General features: G+C 46.4%; 1 protein-coding gene across 7 annotated transcripts in view; it reads right to left on the minus strand.

Moving 5' to 3' along the window:
- Positions 1-300: 300 nt before the first annotated feature.
- The window catches only part of TMCC1 (transmembrane and coiled-coil domain family 1), a 128,671-nt gene continuing 107,528 nt past the window's right edge, over positions 301-21,443 (minus strand). For all 7 annotated transcript variants that reach the window (XM_081184156.1, XM_081184157.1, XM_081184160.1 and 4 more), the window contains 3 exons: positions 20,106-21,037; positions 6,824-6,959; positions 301-4,961 (listed from right to left, as the gene is read on the minus strand). In XM_081184156.1, coding sequence (XP_081040282.1) covers positions 4,647-4,961; positions 6,824-6,959; positions 20,106-21,037 — 1,383 coding nt within the window. In that variant the 3' untranslated portion in view covers positions 301-4,646. The remainder of the gene's footprint in view (positions 4,962-6,823; positions 6,960-20,105; positions 21,038-21,443) is intronic.

A 21,443-nucleotide genomic window follows, 5' to 3' on the forward strand; every position in this document is an offset into this window, starting at 1 on the left:
TCAGAGCAGACAGTACTGAACTAGATGGACCAATTTTGACTCGCTATACAGCAGCTTTGTATGCGGTCAAAGGACTTGATAACGTAAGCACATGGCCAAAGGAAAAGGCCACACAAACTGACAAAAATCAACTTTTCGGCATGCTACTTCAGCTCCCTCCCCCATTTCCGGGTTGGATATTCCTTTCCCTCACAGGACCAAAACAGTGGTTGATAGCTCGAATATCGTCACACCATTGCATTGGTTCCATGCCCAACGCCTCCCAAGACAACCTTTAGAAACACTGAAGTCATACAGCACTTAATATCTGAGGTCTTTATTTAATTTTATATACAGTGTAAGCCACAGACAAGCCTGTGACGATCAGACAAGACAAATGTCAATCCCTCTCAACAATTAGCAGCTTAAAATACCTATAAACTACAGTGTTACGTTCACAAGTGTCATTTCTGTAACTCTTCCTCCTGTGCAAGTGAGTTTTTAGTTTTATACTTCTTAAAAAACCACACTTACAGCTATGTCAGTTGCCTACTGATGCACGGTACCACCTGGCATACACAATACAGACACACAGACCTCTTTTAGCCACATTCAGAATTCTCTTAGAAACTGGCAAGCAATCCAGCAAGGGCAAAACACCCGCCTCCCTCCCTCCGTCAGGAGCTGGCTTCTTGGTTTCTACTGCTTGCAGCTTTCATTTCTTACAAGTCCTACCCCCACCCCATGTAGAAGAAAGATCACGACCCAGCTGGCCAATGCACAAACCTACAGACCTCCTCAACGACATCAGGTTTTTAGGTGTCCACAAAGTTGGAATAAACTAATAAAGTAATCACTGTGAACACAATGTTATCACTTGAGGATATGCTCAGAACATATGAGGCATCATATGCAATGGTGGGAGGTATGAAAGAAAATCAAAACATAGTTAACTTTTCACTTTAGTAAAAAAGAAAAAAAAAGGCAAATAGGGTTCTTTCCAACCATGTTGTAATCAGAGCAGAGCCACAGAAATTTACAGGCATGGTTAATTTATGCCCATGAATTTCAGTGGATCTACTCTTGAGTAGGACCGAAAATGTTTCATGAAGCATGGTAAGCATGTTAAAATATCACTTATCTTTCCTTCAAGGCAGTCTGCTACATTTATTCCTTTTTGTGATCAGCTGATATGTGATTAATATATTAAACACTTCACCCTTTCCAAATACGAAATTATATGGAAAAATAATTCCATAACTCAAGGAGGTCCACAGCAGTAAAAAAAGCAATAGTAAGAGTAATGTTACACACACACACACACACACACACACACAAACACTCATTCACTGGCAGACACTGCCTTTAAACAAGTCATCCAGGAATGCTTCACCTTCAAGAAAAAGAACACAGCACTTGCAAATGGGATGGGAGTTTTAAAGCTAGTTCACATTTCTGAAATAATTAACATCTCTTAAACAATTTGATGCAGCCACAGCCCTTCAGACCAACAGTAGGGAGAAAATGTATGATCTGCTAACCAAAATAAAATAAAATAAAAATAAAAATGGCAAAATGACAAGACAGGAGTCAGGTTAGGAGAGTTGACAGATAGGACTCAACAACACAAAGCACTTTTGGCAGTCTTTCAGAAATATGATGGTATTGAGAATCACTTATAACTGTAAGCCAAAAGACCTTCACAGAACGGTCCTGGAGATCAGGGGGGTCTATCAATCATTTTCCTTCTGGTAAACAGGACAATTTGTTTATGGTACACTCAGAGTTCAGAAACCATAAATGCATTTTTACAGGGGATGGGATTAAGCGCCACCCCCTCCTTTTAGACTTTAATGAGTAATGAGTAACAAAGTGCTCATTCATCATCCACTTTGTATTGGTTTGTATCCTGGGCTAAACAAATCTACAGTGAATTCAGAGTACCATCAAAAATCTAAAGGAGATGCCAGGAAGAGGCTCATTTCAAGCACTTCAGAATGCAGACCAAAGCCTGCCCTTGTTGTTTCCTTTAGTATTTTTTTTAATGAAATACCGTGAAAATTGAGAAAGGGTGGAGAGTCGGATGCTATATCAAGTAAAGTGGGCATAAACTTAAGAGAGATTCTCATCATGGCAGATCAGGATAAATGGGAATGGGAATACTAACAAATTCACTCTGTATCTGCAAGTCTAGGGAAACAGGAATGTTTGTTTATTTATTTTTTGGCTTGAGTCTGTTGAAACTGGCAATTCCTTAGAAGGACAAGCAGATATTTGCTCAGTGACAATGAGGCGTAATGTTATTAGATTGAGGAACCTGAGTTTATAAAGAGCCGTGAATCTGAAAAGTGATATGCTGAATCTCTTGAACCATGACTAGGGCAGAGGGAAGGTTTCTCGCTGCTGGAAGATAGCAATCAGAAATCAAGTCCCATTCAGGAAAGCAAGGGAAATGGTTACGCAGTTCTAGAGGATAAAGCCCTAACAGCAAGAGTTCCTGGACTTCCTATTCCACATTATTTTAGGTCACTTGGGCATTGTTAATTTCTTAAGATGCAATACTGACCAAGGGTAAGTTACAATAAATTATTGAATTCCAACAATGTAAAACAGACTTTTAAAAAACAACGAACTTGTTTCACAATGAAGACAGTGAGCCAGAATTAAGAATGAATCTGAATTCCAGAGATATAAACCCTATTGGCCAGTGTAAAAAAGAAAAAGGCTCCTGAAAGAAACACGTCACAGTCTTGTTCCAGTCCCAGGACCAGTTCATATGTTTCCAAAAAGGAAAGCAGAGGAACAAGCGGTCATTTCTTATGACACTTCTCCCCTAACTGCATGTCTTGCCCAGGACAACATTCTCTCTCTCTCTCTCTCTCCTCTCTCTCTCTCTCTGGGGCATCATCTTGACAGTCAATATAAATGTGGGTGGAGAATGAACCAGCACAAGCCATTGGCAGTTACACTCCCCCCCCCCCCAATTTCTTGGTAATGTACAACCATCGGTCAGTAAAGCGGTACAAAATATTATTACTTATAGAGGGAAGGAGACTCTCTCCATCACATACTATATGAGAAAAAGATGCACAGAAGGGCTCTAAACACAAAAAACCCCCACCAACAGTGAACACTGCCAGCTTGCTAACAGGATAACTTTGGTTTCCATTATCAGGGGTTTATTTGAACAGTAAATTAAATCTGGGAATATCTAAGGGATTGGCCTTTTGCTCTGATGTTTCCTTAAGTGTTTACCCTTCCCTTAAAGATATAGGGCAACTTTCAGAACAGACCTGAAGCTGACTGGATGTAGGCTATTCGGCCACAAGCCTAGCTTTGGTATGCAAGAATCTAAATTGAAAATATACAACCTATGGACTATCCGTGAGATTACATCTTCCAAGTACGAATTTTATTTTCAGAGCAGAACTTCAGCTCACTCACTTGGCCGTTTCAAAAGTTAGTTTTCATCTCTCCTTACGTCAGACAAGGATTTCTTTACTCTCTGAAAAGTATTCAGTTCTCTATATGTAACAGACCTGCCCGCCACACCTTTAAAAGAAAAAGACACTATGTGGAGACTAAGAGGAGGAGAGAGAGCTCTCTTTGTGATGCTGCGTCGGCAAGTTAGGGAGAATACAAATCACACCTGAATAGGTCTGCACTCAAGATGCACTCGAAGCTGTTTTCTGCCTTCTCCAAAACTGTTTCAGGATAAAACAGCTCACACTTATTCACACATTTCTTCATTTCAGAACGTCACTTCTTTATTTTAAAGGAAAACAAAAAGAGAGAGAGATGATGACCCTGCCCACCACTAAGTTCAAAAACAACCCCCAATAAGAATAATAAAAAATCCTATTAGAAACAATAAGGAAGCACTGAGAGTTTGAGTATTACACTCTTCAAGTATGCCATTCGGATTTTTAAATCTGTGACTATACATATATTAAAAAACCGTAAAAGTGCGACCAAGGGCATTTGCTTAAAGTATTTAAAGGGCTACTTCAAAATACTGTAGTACAACTGTGCAGTAACTATGTCTGGCATAACTTGTCCACTTCATATAGCTAGCCAAAAAGTTTAATAGGCCTTGCAGAAAGAGGGTGGTTAGCAGAAGAGGCCAACCCAGCAACGGATCCAGGGACTTCCATGCATTGCACTGGTCTTCCATTAGAAAAAGCCACCCTGAAGCTATACATTCGGACATGGAATGTGGTCAGGTTTCACAGTAGCGTTATGGGATCGTCACGGTGTCACTGTGCACTAGATTAATCTTTATTACGCTTTATGTAACTGTCTTCTCCTCTCCCCCAACAGGTTTAGTACAGTAGTTCGCCATAATTTAAATTGCCCATTGGTGTGCTCCAAATTGGTGTTTTATTTTTGTACATTTAAGGAAACTTAAAGATTTGCATCCAAAGAGAACCATGCTACATAAAAAGTATCCAGGATTTTTTTTTGCCAAAAAGAGCTCTTGAATAAAATCTAAAAAATACTATTGCCAATGTGTCTCATAGAGAGAAAATGTTATTTTAACTGTAAACAAATTCACACTCTGACACTTTAAAACTTCAGCAGAGGAAGGAGTGGCTGATTAAGCTTTGCCATGCTCACTTGCCAGAGCAAACCAGAGTGGGTAGGGCAACAGCCAGCTCTTCTCGACATCATCTAGGGGGAGAAAAGAACCGTTCCAAGTAGCCAGTGATGGCGTCCCAGTGCTTCCACAAAAAGGCAACGAAGACCACTATAAATAAAGTGCTGAACGTCCTGCTGCGAGTTTTCATGAGGGGGACAACACAGTTGGCCACGGTGGAGACAAAGACCAACAGAACGGCCATGACAGCCAAGAGGATGTTAATTAGTTTGCCCAGGAGGTTTCTGGCAGTGGCATTTTCAAGACCTTCCAACTGGACAACTTGCTGCTGTTGCTGCTGCAGTTCCATCTTTGAGATTCTGGTTTGACATGCCTCCAGTGCCTCCTGTTGAGAGTAAGAGAATGGATCAGTAACTGTACAACACCTTGTCTCATGCATATACATGTTGGTTTCATCCAAAAATGGGGAAGGGAGAGAGGCTGGCCTTGTTCTGTATTGCTTCCTACTCAAACGGGTCAAAAACTGCAGTGGGTTCCTGGACACATTTGGTTGGAATCACGCCAGTCTGCTGACAGTGGGATCAGGTGCCAAGGACACGGATGAAGAACTGGTTTTGCATATCCTGAGTCTAAATAAAGTTTGGGAGCTCAGTACCTCAGGCATTCCTGCAGCCTTACTCACACGGCACAGGATATGAGTAACACTTGTTGGATTCATGTCCTGTAGCAAAAATTCCCTTCGTGCTGCATAGTGCATACAGGCAATTCGCAATGCAAACAAGCAGCTCCAACCACAATGCAAGTTGATTATTGCATTTACAACAGTACTTTCACAAGCCTTGGTGGCATGATAGATTCAGCCTCAGCAACAGTAGATGACAGTGGATCCTACGTGTTTTCCATTTCATGCTTTCATATCACAGGCCACTGTTATAAACAGTGCAACTTTGGGATTGAATGAAGAGACACAGCTCTTCAGGAAAGGTAGACTAATGCTAGTTCCCAGCTCAATTTCAGCTACCTGCCTGAACACCACCCCACACATCCCAGCATGAATACTTGTGTCTCATACCCCTCACCAACAATGGTGGCAGTTTATAAGTGCTCCAGACACTGATGTTTAATTTATGCTGAAGTAGCAACAGTACAGCTGGTGACAATTGTTTATTATGATGATGATTATTACCATTTTTATTACTATTATAATTACCATTGAACCAGAAGGGGTTGAACGAACCTCTCTAATTTAATATCAACACCCTAAACCTACACAGACAGAGGGCCTTCTCGGTAGTGGCACCTGTCCTGTGGAACGCCCTCCCACCAGATGTCAAAGAGAAAAACAACTACCAGACTTTTAGAAGACATCTGAAGACAGCCCTGTTTAGGGAAGCTTTTAATGTTTAATAGATTATTGTATTTCAAGAGTGGCTGGGGAAACCCAGCCAGATAGGTGGGGTATAAATTATTATTATTATTATTATTATTATTATTATTATTATTATTATTATTATTATTACTACTACTACTACTACACACCTGGACAGTTTATGTGGCAGAATTTTGAACACTGTTTCCCCCAGCTGGAATAATAACAACAACCCTGTAAGGGATTACTTTGGCTTTATAACTTGGGTGAATGTGAAACAAGTAAGAAAGTATTTCACTGTGGTCAGGCACTTGTTCTTGGTGTTTATTTTGCAGCTGCAACTCTCCAAGTTCAACTTTTCAGACTTCTGAATTTCAAATACTTGACATACCCAGACCAAAAACTTCCCCCTCAAAACACATCCTTATTTGGGAAAGAAAAATGGAATAGTTTGCTTCCTGAAAGGCCTGAGAGGATATACAAAGCCAGCTACTGTTTTTAATTCAACATTTGTACAGATAGGATTCAAATTAGTGACAGACACATCCTGCCATCAGCTAACTGGGGAAAATACTATAAAAAAACTCTTATGCTTCACAGTGCAGCATTTTGGCCCAAACATACATGGAAAAGCTTTATTATAGCTTCCCTCGAATATGGAGGCAAACTCTCATTTGAACTTTTGAGAGTACTGTAGATGGTTAACTGGCTCCTGTTAACAAAGACTCCTGCAGTAAAAACAATGAGATAAATGTAATTCAGAATACAGGGCACAAAATCTGATTCCACTATTCATGGAAATTAAAGCGGAAACTGAACCAGCTCAATAGTTAAGAAAAATATAATCAGTTGACCATTTTCAATCTGCTTTCACCAACCTGGATGTCTCTGGCACGTTCATAAGACTGATAAGCTATTTTTTCCTCCATGCTGGCCAATTCCTGCTTTAAATTAAGGATCTCATTCTGGTGGAGCTCAGTCAGGTCATTCAGCTGCTCTTCTAGCCGTTCACATCTAGAACAGAGAAATATGGCCATCAAACATATTTTAAAAGTATCTACTTTGCATTTCTTTGCAAACTCAGGCTCAAAGAGATGACCAACCATTTTGAAAACCAGAGTTGGTGGCAGTGCTGGATTTAGGGTGGTGTGGGCTGTTCCCCCAAACAGGGCACTGAGCTGAGGGGATGCGAAATTTTGGCCTCACTCAGGGCGCCATATTGCCAAAGACTGGTGGATTCAATGTGATGGCAGGAAACTCAATACATATTCCCACACCCGTGTAGGTCTTAAGGTGCTCTAAGACAGTAAAACTGAGATTTTCACCGGTAAGCAGCTAAATCTACCTCATTTGAAAGTCCTGTAGATTCTGCATGTTTTATGGACTTTTTAAAATGCAGCTTTAAACTTACAAAGAAAAGCAGGTGTCAGAGCTGCTTCAAGATCCTAGCTCACAGAGGATCACGCTAGCCAGCGGTCATTACGTAAAAGTCTTTATTGAATTACAGTTTCCATTCTCACGCTGCTGTCTGCAACTCTACGTCTACTAGCTAGATCGGCGAGGCTCCGTCTGAGTCTCCGCCCCGTGCGCACCAACTTAATATCCTAGCCTTGCTCCACCTTTTCCTCCTGACTGTCCTCCTCTGGGTCCCTCTACCCCCCGGGGCTTCTTCCTTCCGGGATTCTTCTGACGCTGACCCAGACCCTTCTGCCTCCTTGCGCCGGGCTTTAGGACCCGGTTCCCTTTCGGGGCTGCTCACTGCGCCGCCTTCCTCTGCATTTGAACTTGGCGCGCGCGCCCAACCTTCCACTTTCCTCTTAACCGTTTCCTCGCTCCCCGATGGAGGTGTGGCCACTCCTGACTCCTGCCCTCCCTCCTGTGGTGAGCTGCCAGCGCTTCCCTCCTGGCTCCTTTCCTCTTCCCTGCTTCCTGGCGGTGACGCTGGTCCCGATTTCCAGCTGCTCCCCCCTGAGTCTCCTCTGGCTCTATCTTCCTGGGGTGCCTCCCTAGACTCCCCCCTTGCCCTGGCCACTGGTGCTCCTTTCTGTGAATCCTCTGATTCACTGGAAAGACTGGGAGATCTCGGGTCGTCGTCATCACTCATCCTTTCCTCTGTCTCCTCCCCTTCGCTCTCTGTTTCCTCCCTTGCCCGTGCCTCTGCACCTAAACCCCTGACATCCATCCCCCCCTCGAAGCCCCCCAGTCCCCCCTCCCCTCCTTCCGGTGCTGGAGCTGGGGGCTGCTGTTGCAAAGGGACGAACGTCGGATATCGGTCGCTTCCCGTGGCAGGCCTCCAGCGGCACTCTTCCAGGTCTTCCTCTCTGCTCTCGTTGACGACAGTCACCTCCTCTTCCATCTCTGTGCCGCCGTGCTCGAAACCAGGGTCGTCCCCGAAAATGTCCCTGTCCGTCTCTCCCGCACTTCCTCCAGGCGGCGTTGCTCGGCCGGAACAGTCCAGCCACTTCCTGCGGAACTGCTCCTCCGGCCTATCGTCCCACCAATACGAGGGTTCTGAGACAGATCCCGAGGGTGACCCCTCCGGGGAACGGACGTCTCGTGTTGGTTCCTCGTCCGAGTCGAACCCCCTGAACGTGCTGTCCGAAAGCGTGGGCGTGAAAAGCCAGTCGTCGAAAAAGTCTGCTGGCATAGGTCTATGTGGGAAGAGGGCATGAAACTCGTCTTTGAGCAGAGGTTCGTCTAAAGCGTAGCCCGGCACCCATCTGTTCGCACTGGCCGGGGTGCCCTCCCTGGCGAGAAAGTATTCTACTCCCTCTTCCCCCCATCTGGAGTCCAAAATCTCCGTGACTTCGTTGATGCGCTCCTCCTGTGCCACTCCCGCGTGCCCCGTTCCTTCTCTGAGCGGACTCGGCGCCGTTCCGGGTTCCTGGAACCTGTGCGGTGCCTTGTAGGGAGTGAGCACCGATCTGTGGAACACCGGATGCATTCTGGAACCCTCCGGAAGCGCCAGCCTGAAAGCCACCGGGTTGACCTGCTCTTCGACTTGGTAGGGCCCCAGTTGTTTATGCCCTAGTTTCTTCTTGGCCAACGACCTGGCCGGCACTGCGTGGGCTGCTAACCAGACCCAGTCTCCCACGTGGAGCTCTTCGCCAACCCTTCTGTGTTTGTCCGCTTGTACCTTGTATGCGTGTTTAGCCAGCTCCAGGTGGCGCCGCAGCTGATCGTGGACTTCCTGCAGCTCCGACGCGAACGCATCTGCTGACTGCGGCTCCCCTTCTCCCCTGCATTCCAGTCCCGGAAAGGTTCTAGGGTGCCGCCCGTTGTTGGCGAAGAACGGCGTGACGCCCGTGGAGACGTGCTTCGTGTTGTTGTAGGCAAACTCTGCAAGCGGCAGGTAATCCACCCACGTCGCAGGCTGTTGGTTTGCATAACATCTCAGGTACTGCTGCATGATGGCATTGGCTCGCTCCGCTTGCCCGTTGGTCTGCGGGTGTCTCGCCGACGCCAGATTGATCTTGACGTTTAGGAAGCCCATCAGTTTCTGCCAGAAGTTCGAGATGAACTGCCGCCCGCGGTCGGACAGAATAGACCGTGGCAGACCGTGAACCTTGAACACGTGGTCTATGAACAGTTTGGCGGTTTGCTCCGCCGTGGCCACCTTAGCACACGGAATGAAATGCGCCATCTTGGAGAACAGGTCCACCACCACCAACACTGCCGTCTTGCCCCTTGAGCTGGGCAGATCCGTGACAAAGTCCAGAGCCACCCTTTCCCAAGGTTCGACCGGAGTTTGCAGCGGCTCCAACAGTCCAGCCGGCGGTTTGTGCACCGGCTTTGCCCTCTGGCAGGTGTCACACCTCGCTACGTAGTCTGCGACCTCCCCTCTCATTCCAGGCCACCAGAAATCCCTGGCTACTAATTCCACCGTCTTCTCCTTGCCAAAGTGCCCGGCCGTGGGTGCGTCGTGCAGCTGCTGTAGCACCTTGGCTCGAAGTTCGTCACCCGGCACGTAGATGGCCCCTTTACGGATGAGCAAGCCATCTCGTAGCTGGAAACCGTCGGCCGCTGCCTTGCCCCCTCGCACCTCTGCCATCTTCGTTTGTGCGAAGGAGTCCCCCTGCAACGCTCGCCGCACCGCCTCTAGGTCCACGGTCGCCGCGGCGCACGCCCACACTGTCGGTGCAAAGATGTGCATGGCGGCCGCTGGTGTTGCATCCTCCAGATACTGTGGCTTGCGGGAGAGAGCGTCTGCCATGATGTTGGTGTCCCCCGGGACATACTCTATTCGGAAGTCGAAGTCCGCAAAGAACTCAGCCCAACGTATCTGCCTCTGGTTCAGGAACTGTGCCGTGCGCCAGTGTTCCAGATTCTTGTGGTCCGTGCAAACCTGCACCGTGTGCTTGGCGCCGATCAGAAAGTGCCTCCACGCCTTGAACGCTGCATGAATGGCCAGCAACTCCCTGTCCCATATGGTGTAGTTCTGCTCGGACTTGCTGAGCTTCCTGGAGTAAAACGCTCCCGGCCGCCACACGCCCTGCGGGTCCTTCTGCAGCAGGACCGCCCCCACTGCTCTGTCCGAAGCGTCTGTCTCCACCCTCATCGGCATGCTGGGGTTGACATGAAGCAGCTGCTCTTCCGACGCGAAGAGACGCTTGAGGGCCTGAAAGGACTGCTCCGCCTGCTCTGTCCAGATGAACTTCTTCTTCTTGGAGCTAAGGGTGTCAGTGATGGCCGCCGTCTGCATCGCGAAGCCCTTGATAAACTTGCGATAGAAGTTCGCAAAGCCGACAAACCGTTGGACCTCCTTCCGGTTGCGTGGGCTCTTCCAATCCAACACCGCTCGAACCTTGGCGCTGTCCATGGCGAGCCCCTTGGCAGACAGCTTGTAGCCCAGAAAATCCACCTCCGGCACGTCAAATTGGCACTTCTCCAGCTTGGCGTAGAGCCTGTGTTGCTTTAGCCTGCCCAGCACTTCCTTGACGTGCTTGTCATGTTCTTGCTGCGACTCCGAAAAGATCAGGATGTCATCCAAGAAACAGACGCACGTCTTGTAGAGAAGTCCCGCCAACACGTGATGCATAAATGCTTGAAAAACGTGAGCGCCATTTTGCAGTCCAAAAGGCATAACTCTGTATTCGTAGGTACCCAGTGGCGTGAACATGGCTGTCTTCCACTCATCACCTTCCCGCATGCGAATGAGGTTGTACGCCCCCCGCAGGTCCAACTTGGTGAACACCTTTCCCTTCCGTACCTTCGCCAGGAGGTCGTCGATGCGGGGCATGGGGAAGTCCGACGGCTTGGTCACACTGTTTAAAATCCTGTAATCCACTACGAGTCTTTTTTGGGGCGTGTCTCGCTTCTTAACAAAGAATACAGGACTGCCCCCCACTGCCTTAGACTCCCGGATGAAACCGCGCTCCAAATTATGATCGATGAAGTCTTTGAGTTCCTGCAGTTCGTCCTCAGACATGGAATACAGCTTCCCTTTAGGCAGCGCCGCCCCCGGCAGCAGGTCAATTTTGCAGTCATATGGTCTGTGAGGGGGTAGCCTGTCCGCCTCCTTCTCGCAGAAAACTTCCAGAAATTCTGCGTACTTGTGGGGAATCGCTTGCAGCGTGCCTAGCAGCAGCTGTGATTCCTCTTCCTCTCCTTCCTGCCTGGGTACGATGCAGTGTTCAGCACAAAAGGAAGAGCCGAAGACCAGCTGCCTCTGGAACCAAGCCATCGTTGGGCTGTGCTTGTCCAGCCAACTCATACCCAATACAATGGGCGTGTCAGACAGTTGAGTGACGTTGAAGCTGATGACTTCCCTGTGATTCCCAAGTCGCATCACCATTGGTGGCGTCTGCTTCACCACTTGCCCCCCTAGCAGCTCCCTGCCATCCACCGTGACAACCTGCAGGGGCAGTGTGGCCGGCAGCAACTGCACAGCGTGCCTGTCGACAAATTCCTGCCCTATAAAGTCCGCGTTGCTGCCGGAGTCGATGGTGATTGGCACGTCCATGGTGATTCCATTGGGCAGCTGGAGAGATGCTGTGAGCCTCACTACTGGTTTGGGCGGGAGGGGGTTCACTGGCTGTAAAATTTCTGGGGACTGCGTCACTAACACGTCTGGCTGGGCCCCAGTGCCTCTTCCTCCAGCCAGACATCGTCGTTTCCCTGCTGTGGTCCTCCCTGCTGCGTTGCTGCAGTCACCATTGCTGAGGCTGCAGTAAGCTTGTGGGGCCTCTGGGGACACTCTTTCGCCATATGCCCTGGCTGCTCACAGACGTAACACTTCCTGGTCCCTCTAGGAGGCTTCGCCTTCACTGTTGCCGGTGCTAGGGCTCTGGTTGCTGACTGAGCCCTTGCACCTCCAACCTCCATAGGTTCGGCTCCTCCTCCTGGCGGAGGCGTGGATTGCGCTCGCGCTGCTTCTCTGGGAAAGAAGGAGGGGCCCCCGGCTGGTTCGCGCCCTCCACGTCCTTCGTCCTTGCTCCACGGACGTCCTTCCAGCCTCACCCCCACAGCCAGTGCCCTCTGAACGACCTCCTGGGTGGTTCGGGGTCTCTCCCCCCTCGCTATCTCATCTTTAATCGAGTTGTGCAGTCCCTCCCAAAAGAGGTCTCTTACAGGAGCCGAATCTCTGTCCCATTCCAGGGCGCTGACCAAGGCGAAAAAGCGTGCATGATACTGTCTGACGCTGGCCCTCCCTTGTCTCAGCCCATGCACCTCCTTCCGTGCAAGATCAATGTCAATACTTGATAAGAAACACCCATCCATCGCTTTAATAAAGGCATCCGCATTCTGGAGCGCCGGATCGTTATCTCTCCATAAATTGCGCAACCATGCTTTCGCCTCCCCATGCAGATGGGACATGATGAACCCCACTCTCTCCTGTTCATCTCTAAAATCTTTATGCAACAGTTGCAGTGCGCACAGTACGTCGGCTCTAAAGTTGGGATACTGTTGCAGGTTCCCATCGAAGTGAGAGAGCAGCCCGCCTGTCCGTCTCGCCAACCCAATTCCCTCCTGCCGGGGTGGTTGCTTTGCCAGTACGTCTAACCTGACCTGGAGATCCCTGCAGGCGGCAGCTGCCTCGTCCTCTCTCTTCCTGGATGCGAGAACCTCGGCGTTCAGTTGTGCCACTGCTTTTCTGAGGTCCTCTATCTGCTGCTCAGCCGTCATGTCTCCTGCCGTTCGTGAGCTCGCTAGTGGGCGCCTGTTTCTCTCCCCTCCTCGAGGCTGCAGATGCCCACAATGTGGAGACGGAGCCTACTGTCAGAGCTGCTTCAAGATCCTAGCTCACAGAGGATCACGCTAGCCAGCGGTCATTACGTAAAAGTCTTTATTGAATTACAGTTTCCATTCTCACGCTGCTGTCTGCAACTCTACGTCTACTAGCTAGATCGGCGAGGCTCCGTCTGAGTCTCCGCCCCGTGCGCACCAACTTAATATCCTAGCCTTGCTCCACCTTTTCCTCCTGACTGTCCTCCTCTGGGTCCCTCTACCCCCCGGGGCTTCTTCCTTCCGGGATTCTTCTGACGCTGACCCAGACCCTTCTGCCTCCTTGCGCCGGGCTTTAGGACCCGGTTCCCTTTCGGGGCTGCTCACTGCGCCGCCTTCCTCTGCATTTGAACTTGGCGCGCGCGCCCAACCTTCCACTTTCCTCTTAACCGTTTCCTCGCTCCCCGATGGAGGTGTGGCCACTCCTGACTCCTGCCCTCCCTCCTGTGGTGAGCTGCCAGCGCTTCCCTCCTGGCTCCTTTCCTCTTCCCTGCTTCCTGGCGGTGACGCTGGTCCCGATTTCCAGCTGCTCCCCCCTGAGTCTCCTCTGGCTCTATCTTCCTGGGGTGCCTCCCTAGACTCCCCCCTTGCCCTGGCCACTGGTGCTCCTTTCTGTGAATCCTCTGATTCACTGGAAAGACTGGGAGATCTCGGGTCGTCGTCATCACTCATCCTTTCCTCTGTCTCCTCCCCTTCGCTCTCTGTTTCCTCCCTTGCCCGTGCCTCTGCACCTAAACCCCTGACAGCAGGGTTTAGATTTCAAAACAAATTAAATATAGGAAAGTGTATCCTAGAATTCAAGGGTTTTGGTTTTCGTTGTGTAGTTTCACATCAGGCTTTAAATTTTCTGCTGTTCACATGCTGCACGTGAGCATAATGACACATGGGAAAAATATAACTAGGTAACCTTGCACAACTATAATAATATATGTTCAAAAGGAACCCTGGGTTGCCTCATCAACTGTATTCTTGCTCTGACAGGGCTATTTAACATTCTTAAACTCTAATCAGATTCTAGAGAAGTCTGTCCTTCGTGACTGTTTTGAGGCTGCTGCAGCAGCTAGTACAAAACATTATGGTTGGTTTCTGGGCCAGGAATCACTTCACACCAATGTTACAGCACATATCAGTGGTCTTTCTATAGCCTTCTAAGCATAAATTTAAAGGCACCCAGTATAATGAACTCAAATAAGGGCATCTCAAATTGTAGGAAGTGCCACAGAGCTGTCGAAACATGTTCGCATGACAAGGGCCTTTTCTTATTTCTAGGGCTGGTTTCCTTTTCATGACAGCACACTGTTACTGTTACACAGCCCCTTTAAGAGACAGCCTCACTTGCTGCCTCCCCTCTATGCAAATACAGTGGTACCTCGGGTTAAGTACTTAGTTCGTTCTGGAGGTCCGTTCTTAACCTGAAACTGTTCTTAACCCGAAGACCACTTTAGCTAATGGGGCCTCCTGCTGCCGCCGCTGCACAATTTCTGTTCTCATCCTGAAGCAAAGTTCTTAACGCGAGGTAATATTTCTGGGTTAGCAGAGTCTGTAACCTGAAGCACATATAACCAGAGGTACCACTGTATAAGCTGCCTAGGTATGTATACTAAAATGGAGGGGAAAATACATGTCCAGAGTTAGCAACTGGTGTGATATTCTTATATTTGCAATTATAAAGGGGGTTGGGGGAGGGAATAGTTAGTACTTAAAAGGTAGCATTAGTTGACAAGTGGATCCCAAAAGATTGAGTAGGTTTATATGCAGTTTTCACTGGAGAACGTATGCAAACCACTGGCTTACAAGGGAACACTTTGCCACATTGCCTTGGCAGTGGAGAAAGGTTGATTCTGCTCAACATCCTTGAAACATTCAGAGGGTCCAGGGGCAGAATTTGGCTTGGGGGAAGCATTCCAAAGAAAACACTCTTTCCAAGCCAAGTATTTCCTCCCACCTCTGGGTGATAGCTTCAGGACAAAGGAAGGATGATTTTGCTCAACATCTCTGCACCACAGGTGTTTTCACAGAGCGAGTGATTATAAAGGATAGAAGGAAAATCTGGCTCAGACAAACTGACACTAAAAAACAAAATTTGGCACAGAGTCAATTTTCCCACCATAGTGTGTAAGAGAACCTTGTAATCTCTGGATGTGGCAGAGCTTCCTTACCCTTTTCCTGCCCAGAAATGTCTTCTGTTCACTGGAAAGAAACTAGCCATGTTTGCCTGCCTTTTGCCAATTAAACCATGTTGTTACCTTCTCCTACCAGTGATGTTATTCAACAGCAGAGGAATGGACACATGTACAATCTTCATTAGGGAGGTTTAGGGAGGTATTTGCAGAAAAGGCAGGGGTTAGTCCAACCTGTCAGTATTTTTCTGTAAAGGCAGCAAGCCTCTACCTTGAGTAGAAACCCTCAATGACCCTACAGCACCCTCAGAGGATGCAGGCACTGAAGCTTACTAATATATAGTGATATTTTGGGTTTATTGTGTCCTATATTGTGAGATTATTGTGTTTTTGGAAACACTGCAGTCCGAGTACCAAGGGGATCAGTTATAAATGCCAATATAACATTAAGAAAAAATTCCTGCAATTTTTGGCTCTCTCCAAGGCCTTGTATCAGAGGGCAAAGAATAATACCAAATATGTAACATGTTACCATGCTATCAAAACATTCCTTTATTTGTGGTGCCTCACTCAGGGTATTTTCTTCCCAAGAGGCTTGCCTGGGGGCTGCATTAATGTCTTTTTGGTGCCAGGTACAGCCCATTTTATTTTCCCATGCTTTGAATTTGATGATATACTTTAATCCTTCTCTTGTATTGATTGTTTTATAACGTATTTGTTTTTTCTGCCTTGGATATACCCGTTGAAGGGCAATATCAATTCATTAAATGAACTGAAGGTATATGGGCTGAGCACTGTGATGTCATTCAGAGCTGCAATCCCACACACGTTTATGTTCTTTTGAGCTCAATGGGGCTTACTGCTGAGTAGGTAATGCATGTGCTGCAACTCCCTTAACATTCTGAATTTTAACTGACATTTTTGCAGTACTCTGGGTGCTTACTGCCTCGGTTCCGCAGCATACGTAGATATTTGCCTATGATCTAATAGTTGGGGGTGATTTTAATTTGCTGCAGTACAAAGAAGACTTGCTGCCTCTGAAGGGGTGCCCAATTTTCTCTTTAATGATGAGACATCCAGTGCTCCCTTTAGATGTCACAGCACTGCTATGGGAAGCTCCTGCACCACCGCTTTAAAATCTAGAGGACACCCAAGACGTAAATTGATTGGAATATGCCATAACAATTTTAAAAAGCTGATTGTCTTGATCTTGCAGTAAGAGGTCTCAAACCCAGCATTTTACTTGAATCGTAGAATGTGGAGTTGGAAGGGACCATGAGGGTCATCTACTCCAACCCCCTGTAAAACAGGAATCATTTTGCCTAACTTGGGGCTCGAATCCATGACCCGGAGATTAAGAGTCTCATGCTCTTACTGACGGAGCTAGACATCTTCTGTTTTGACGTAGCAAATGCACACCTTTGTATACAAAATAAAAATCGTCTGTGTGGTACAGGATGTGCCTGTATATTTTGTGGTTAGCATAAGTACCCACTGTTCTAAAGCTCCACATAATATGCATCACATTTTACATCATGATTTCAAATTGAGACTATAAGAGAAGTCTCCAAAACAAAGTTCTGCATATCACAAGCCAGCAAAGCACTAAATGACTAGTCTCAAGGCTATCTTGGTAGACTAGAATTAAACAGCAACAGAATGGAGATCAAAGGGATTAAACTTGTAAAAACTGAAAGACAAATGCAGCACAACACACTAATTGAACTTCTAAGATGATCCCATGAAGACTGGCAGTCTGTGAATGAACAGAGTGCATCTAAGCTATCTAAAGTCATTTTTCGCTCTGTAAAGAAAGCTTCAGGCATAAATTGTAACAAGAAAGACTCAGTAGAAACTGATGACAGCCCATAAAGTCCTATATTATCAAGTAAACATCAGCTATATTCTCAAAGCTATTAAGCAACAGGCTATTTTGGAGTTTGGTCTCACTGATAAAGGATCGATTGCAAAAAGAACAGGCATGCAGATAGAGCTGGATTACCAAAGAGGGAAGTAAAAGGAGTGGCTAATCAGTCTGGACTATGAGGCCACATCAACTGCCCAATGGACAGGAGGCACAGCTTCTGCCAAGGCTTCTAATAACTTCTGACACTACAGCACAGGGCAGAAGTGACTTGCGGAAATCATATTGTCATCAAAAAATGCTGGCCGGGTGGAATGGGAGGGGGGAATCAGCAGATGAGACAGCTCTAGCAGCCCCAAGTCTCAGCGAACAAAGGCAACTACAATGCCATCAGCAAGAAGGCAGGCTGCAAACAGGGAATGATAAACAAACTACATGCAACGCCAACTATTCTAATTAGAGCAGGAATCGCTAACACCGTGTCCCCTAACGATCACAGGACTCTAATTCCCATCAGCCCCAGCTAGCATGACCAACGGACAGGAAACTAAGGTTGAACCATCTATGGTGGTTACCACACTGGCTACCACTGCATTAGAGAAATAAAATTTTGTACAGGAAACGGAACCCTTTGGTGTAACCCCCTGACTTTCATACTGGGGTCATTTTTAAACACAAGAACGGAGAAATGCCTGCCTTGAACTCCCATACCGATTCTACCTATGGCCTTCAGCAAACTACCATATGCTTTCTTGGCATCAGTTATCACTTCACCAAGGCCAAGGGAGAGCCCCATCTTTTGGGTGTCTTAAAGTGGATTTTACTAATCCCTCAGCAAGGAACCTTACACAGTAAAAAAGGCAACGAGAGTTAACGAATAAAGCTTTTGACGCAATGCTCTTTGTTTTATCTTCAATGCTTTAATGGCAGTAACAGCTACAAAAGCTGCCAGAAAGGGAACTTCCACACTACTGAGGGGAAGAGGGGAGAGGGAAGACAGCATGATTTTAGCTTTATAGTAAAGGAGTGCAATTAACCTCCTTTCTGTTAGGAAACATAACTAATATATAAGCAACTTTTCCTTATAAACAGAGGATGGCAGCCAGGCATCTGCCAAAACTCTGTCTAGCTATAGAATCTTCCTGACAGAGGGGCTCTACACACACACACAGAACTCAGACGTGTGACTGACATGGGAAGTTGCCTTATACGGAATCAGACTATCTAGCTCAGTATTGACTGGCAGTGGGTCAGACTGCGGTCTCTCCCAGTCATATCTCGAGATGCTGGGGGCTGAAGCTGGGACTTTCTGCATGTAAAAGAGGTGCTCTACCACTAAGCCTAGGCCCTTCTTACCATTTTATGGCGCATAGGAGATAGTATATATTTGACAACAAGTGTGCTTTTTTCCCTCCTTGCAGCTTAATGCTACAGATATCAACTATAAACTGAACTAGTTTAACACATTAAAACATAAAGAATAGCAGAGTGGGGTTGGAGATCTTACAGCATTAGAAAATTACAATTCTCAAGGGTGGGGGCTATGGTGCTTAAACCAGTTTGAGAAATTTGGTGTAGATGTACGTTACAACAACCAAATGCAATGTGAGTGTTTAAAAATCATGAATACATTCCCTCACCCTAGGGGAAAAAAGTCTAGTCATAGGAACATCTGAAAAAAACATCTGGGAAAGGGCCACAGCTAGTGGAAGAGAACACAGATTGCATGCAGGAAACTGTGGCTTTAATTAGTAGCATTACTAGTTAAGATCACCTTAAGTAGCAGGATTAGGAAAGACTTGAGATCCTATGAGCCACTTCTGGGAACAGGTAACAATGGCCTAATGAGTGTATACCAAGATGTCTAAAAGCTAGTTTCATGTGATACAGAAGGGTGATGAGGAAGAACTCTTGGGACAATGCTGTTATTTTGCAATCAGTTAAATATCTCTATCTTGATTGCTTAAGGATAATGATTTTTTAACACTACCCTTAAACCCAATGAAGCAGATATAACCTCAAAGTTACAAATACAACAAAGGGAATAAAAAAAAAATACACTCTGTGCTTCAATGTCTGCAAATGGCAAAAAAGCAGTCAAAACCAATTAGTGCTGCCTAAAGGTATATCGTATCCTAAGACCCATATGCCAAATGATACATTAAGTTATTTTATTCAATAATAAAACACGGCCCGCTCATACTTGCTCTAAGGCTGAACAAATACTATCAGCATAATATTGTATAATTAGGGCCCTCCCAATTTCAATATGGAATCATGGACCAACAAATCCAAATATCTGACTTTTTAAAAAAAAATATGTAACTCAAGGTACAACTTTTTGGAGGCAACAAAAGAACAGCAACTACCAATATCATAATAATAGACAGGGTGAAGTATTCTCCAAGATTTGGTGGCCCTGAAGGTATCACAAACCTTTAGAGAAGCATAGCACTGAAGCCTGCAAAGTGCATTTTGTTAAGTGTTGGGTGACTACAAGACCAGTATTACAACTACTGCACTGGCTCACAGCTTCCAGAGTAAAGTCCTAGCTTTGGCCTTTAATTTTTTTTCACAGCCATAGAACATTCTTGCTCCTAGAACCCTCTGTCTTCCACCCTCTCCCTCTATGTAGATCATCGGAAAAGGTTGGGCTCAAAAAATCCCTCATCCAACAGGATGAGGATTTTGAGATGGGCAGGGAACTGTAGCACAGGGCTACTTTGGTTTCTAAAACTGGGACTCAGAATGCGTGTGCTGTGAAAAGTAGCAAGCTGAAAGAGGTGAAGGTCTGGAAGAAGAAACCTGCACATGTAGAAGGGGACAATTGTGTATATATATTACGGGTGCTGCCTGATACCTGTGAGACTATTAGTGCTGAATGAATGCATGCATCTAGTAGTATGCTTTAACATCAGTAGTATCAGTGAAAAGTTAGACTGAAATTCTCACCGGTATCTTTCTTCCTGCAGAGCCTGCATTATCAAGGAATAATCCCTCTGATAGTGAACCTTAAGGTTCTCAAAAGATTCCTCCAGCCGTCCTTGCATCTCTCTGATCTCTTGAATCTCATGCAGTATTGCATCAAACCCTGAGCTCTGCATATCCAGAGTGTTCGTTTTGGAGCTTGGTGCTCCCACAGGGATCCCTGTGGTGCTGTTGGCCCCCACAGAGCCTGATGTGGCACTGGAGCAATCGTCCTCGCTGCCATATTTTGGGCTTGACTGAAAATTATGAACACCTAGAGTTTTCCCCCCAGTCCCATCTTCTTGACCTTCTTCCAAGGAGTCCTTCAGATTAGCAATATTGTCTGCACTCCCAAACCTGTTCCTAATGAGTGAGGCAATCTCCCGGGGTTTGGAGACGACAGCTCCTGCTGCCGAATGGGTTGCTTGGGAGAAACTGGAAAGTCCACCCTTAACACTGTCTACCACTCCTTCGCTGAAGCCGGTGACCTTTGCACCCACATCTTTCAACCCCTGGTGCATATCCCTCAATACATCTTTGGGCTGTCGAGGGATACCATTCTGTTCGATCTCTCGCAGCTTCCGATGGTAGTGCTCTAGCTTCTTCTGCAACTGGAGGATTGTCTGGGCTGACTTCTGGTTCTTCTTCTCAAATACCTGCTTGATGCGGGCACTCTGTTGCTTGTCTGCATTATTGGCCAGTTTTAGGTATTCAGCCACATTGTCATCCCGAGCTGTTTGCTCTATTTTGATCTGCTCAGTCAACTTCAGTATTTTTTGTTGCAGGTGGGTGATGGCCACTTTTGTGCGCTGAGGATCTGGCGTTCCATCAATGGAATCTGCGTTGATGCTGCACTCTGTGCTGGAGGCCACTGCACTGGATGTTTGTGCTAGACTGCTTACATCTAATCGCTCAATCTGGGGAAATAATAAGAAAGTAAACATTACAAACTGTTTTAATACCATGCAGCCTCCACTCAAAATGCACTTTGCTTCATCTATGAAGCAAACATATATTTATTTTATTATTATCTTGTTTCTTTAGGTATTGTTCTTCAATGTTCAGGTGAAACCTCTAAATCAGTGAGAAGAATACCAGCAAGCCTCTCCAGTTTTTGGAGAACTTAAAAGGATGAGGGTCAAGAAATTTCATCCAGACGCTAGCTTCAATAAAGTGAAGAGCAAAGGAGTTAACTGTGCTGGGTCATAGGTATTATCCTGTACAACAGAGAGAGTAATGTGATACTTCCAAAAGCTCTATATTTCCAGCATACATAGCAAGCACAGTAATAGTATGTATAGCAAATAAACCTTTTAAGTAAAT

The sequence above is a fragment of the Podarcis bocagei genome (genome assembly GCF_964188305.1).
Source record: "Podarcis bocagei genome assembly, chromosome: 2".
In the NCBI taxonomy this organism is placed as follows: Eukaryota; Metazoa; Chordata; class Lepidosauria; order Squamata; family Lacertidae; genus Podarcis; species Podarcis bocagei.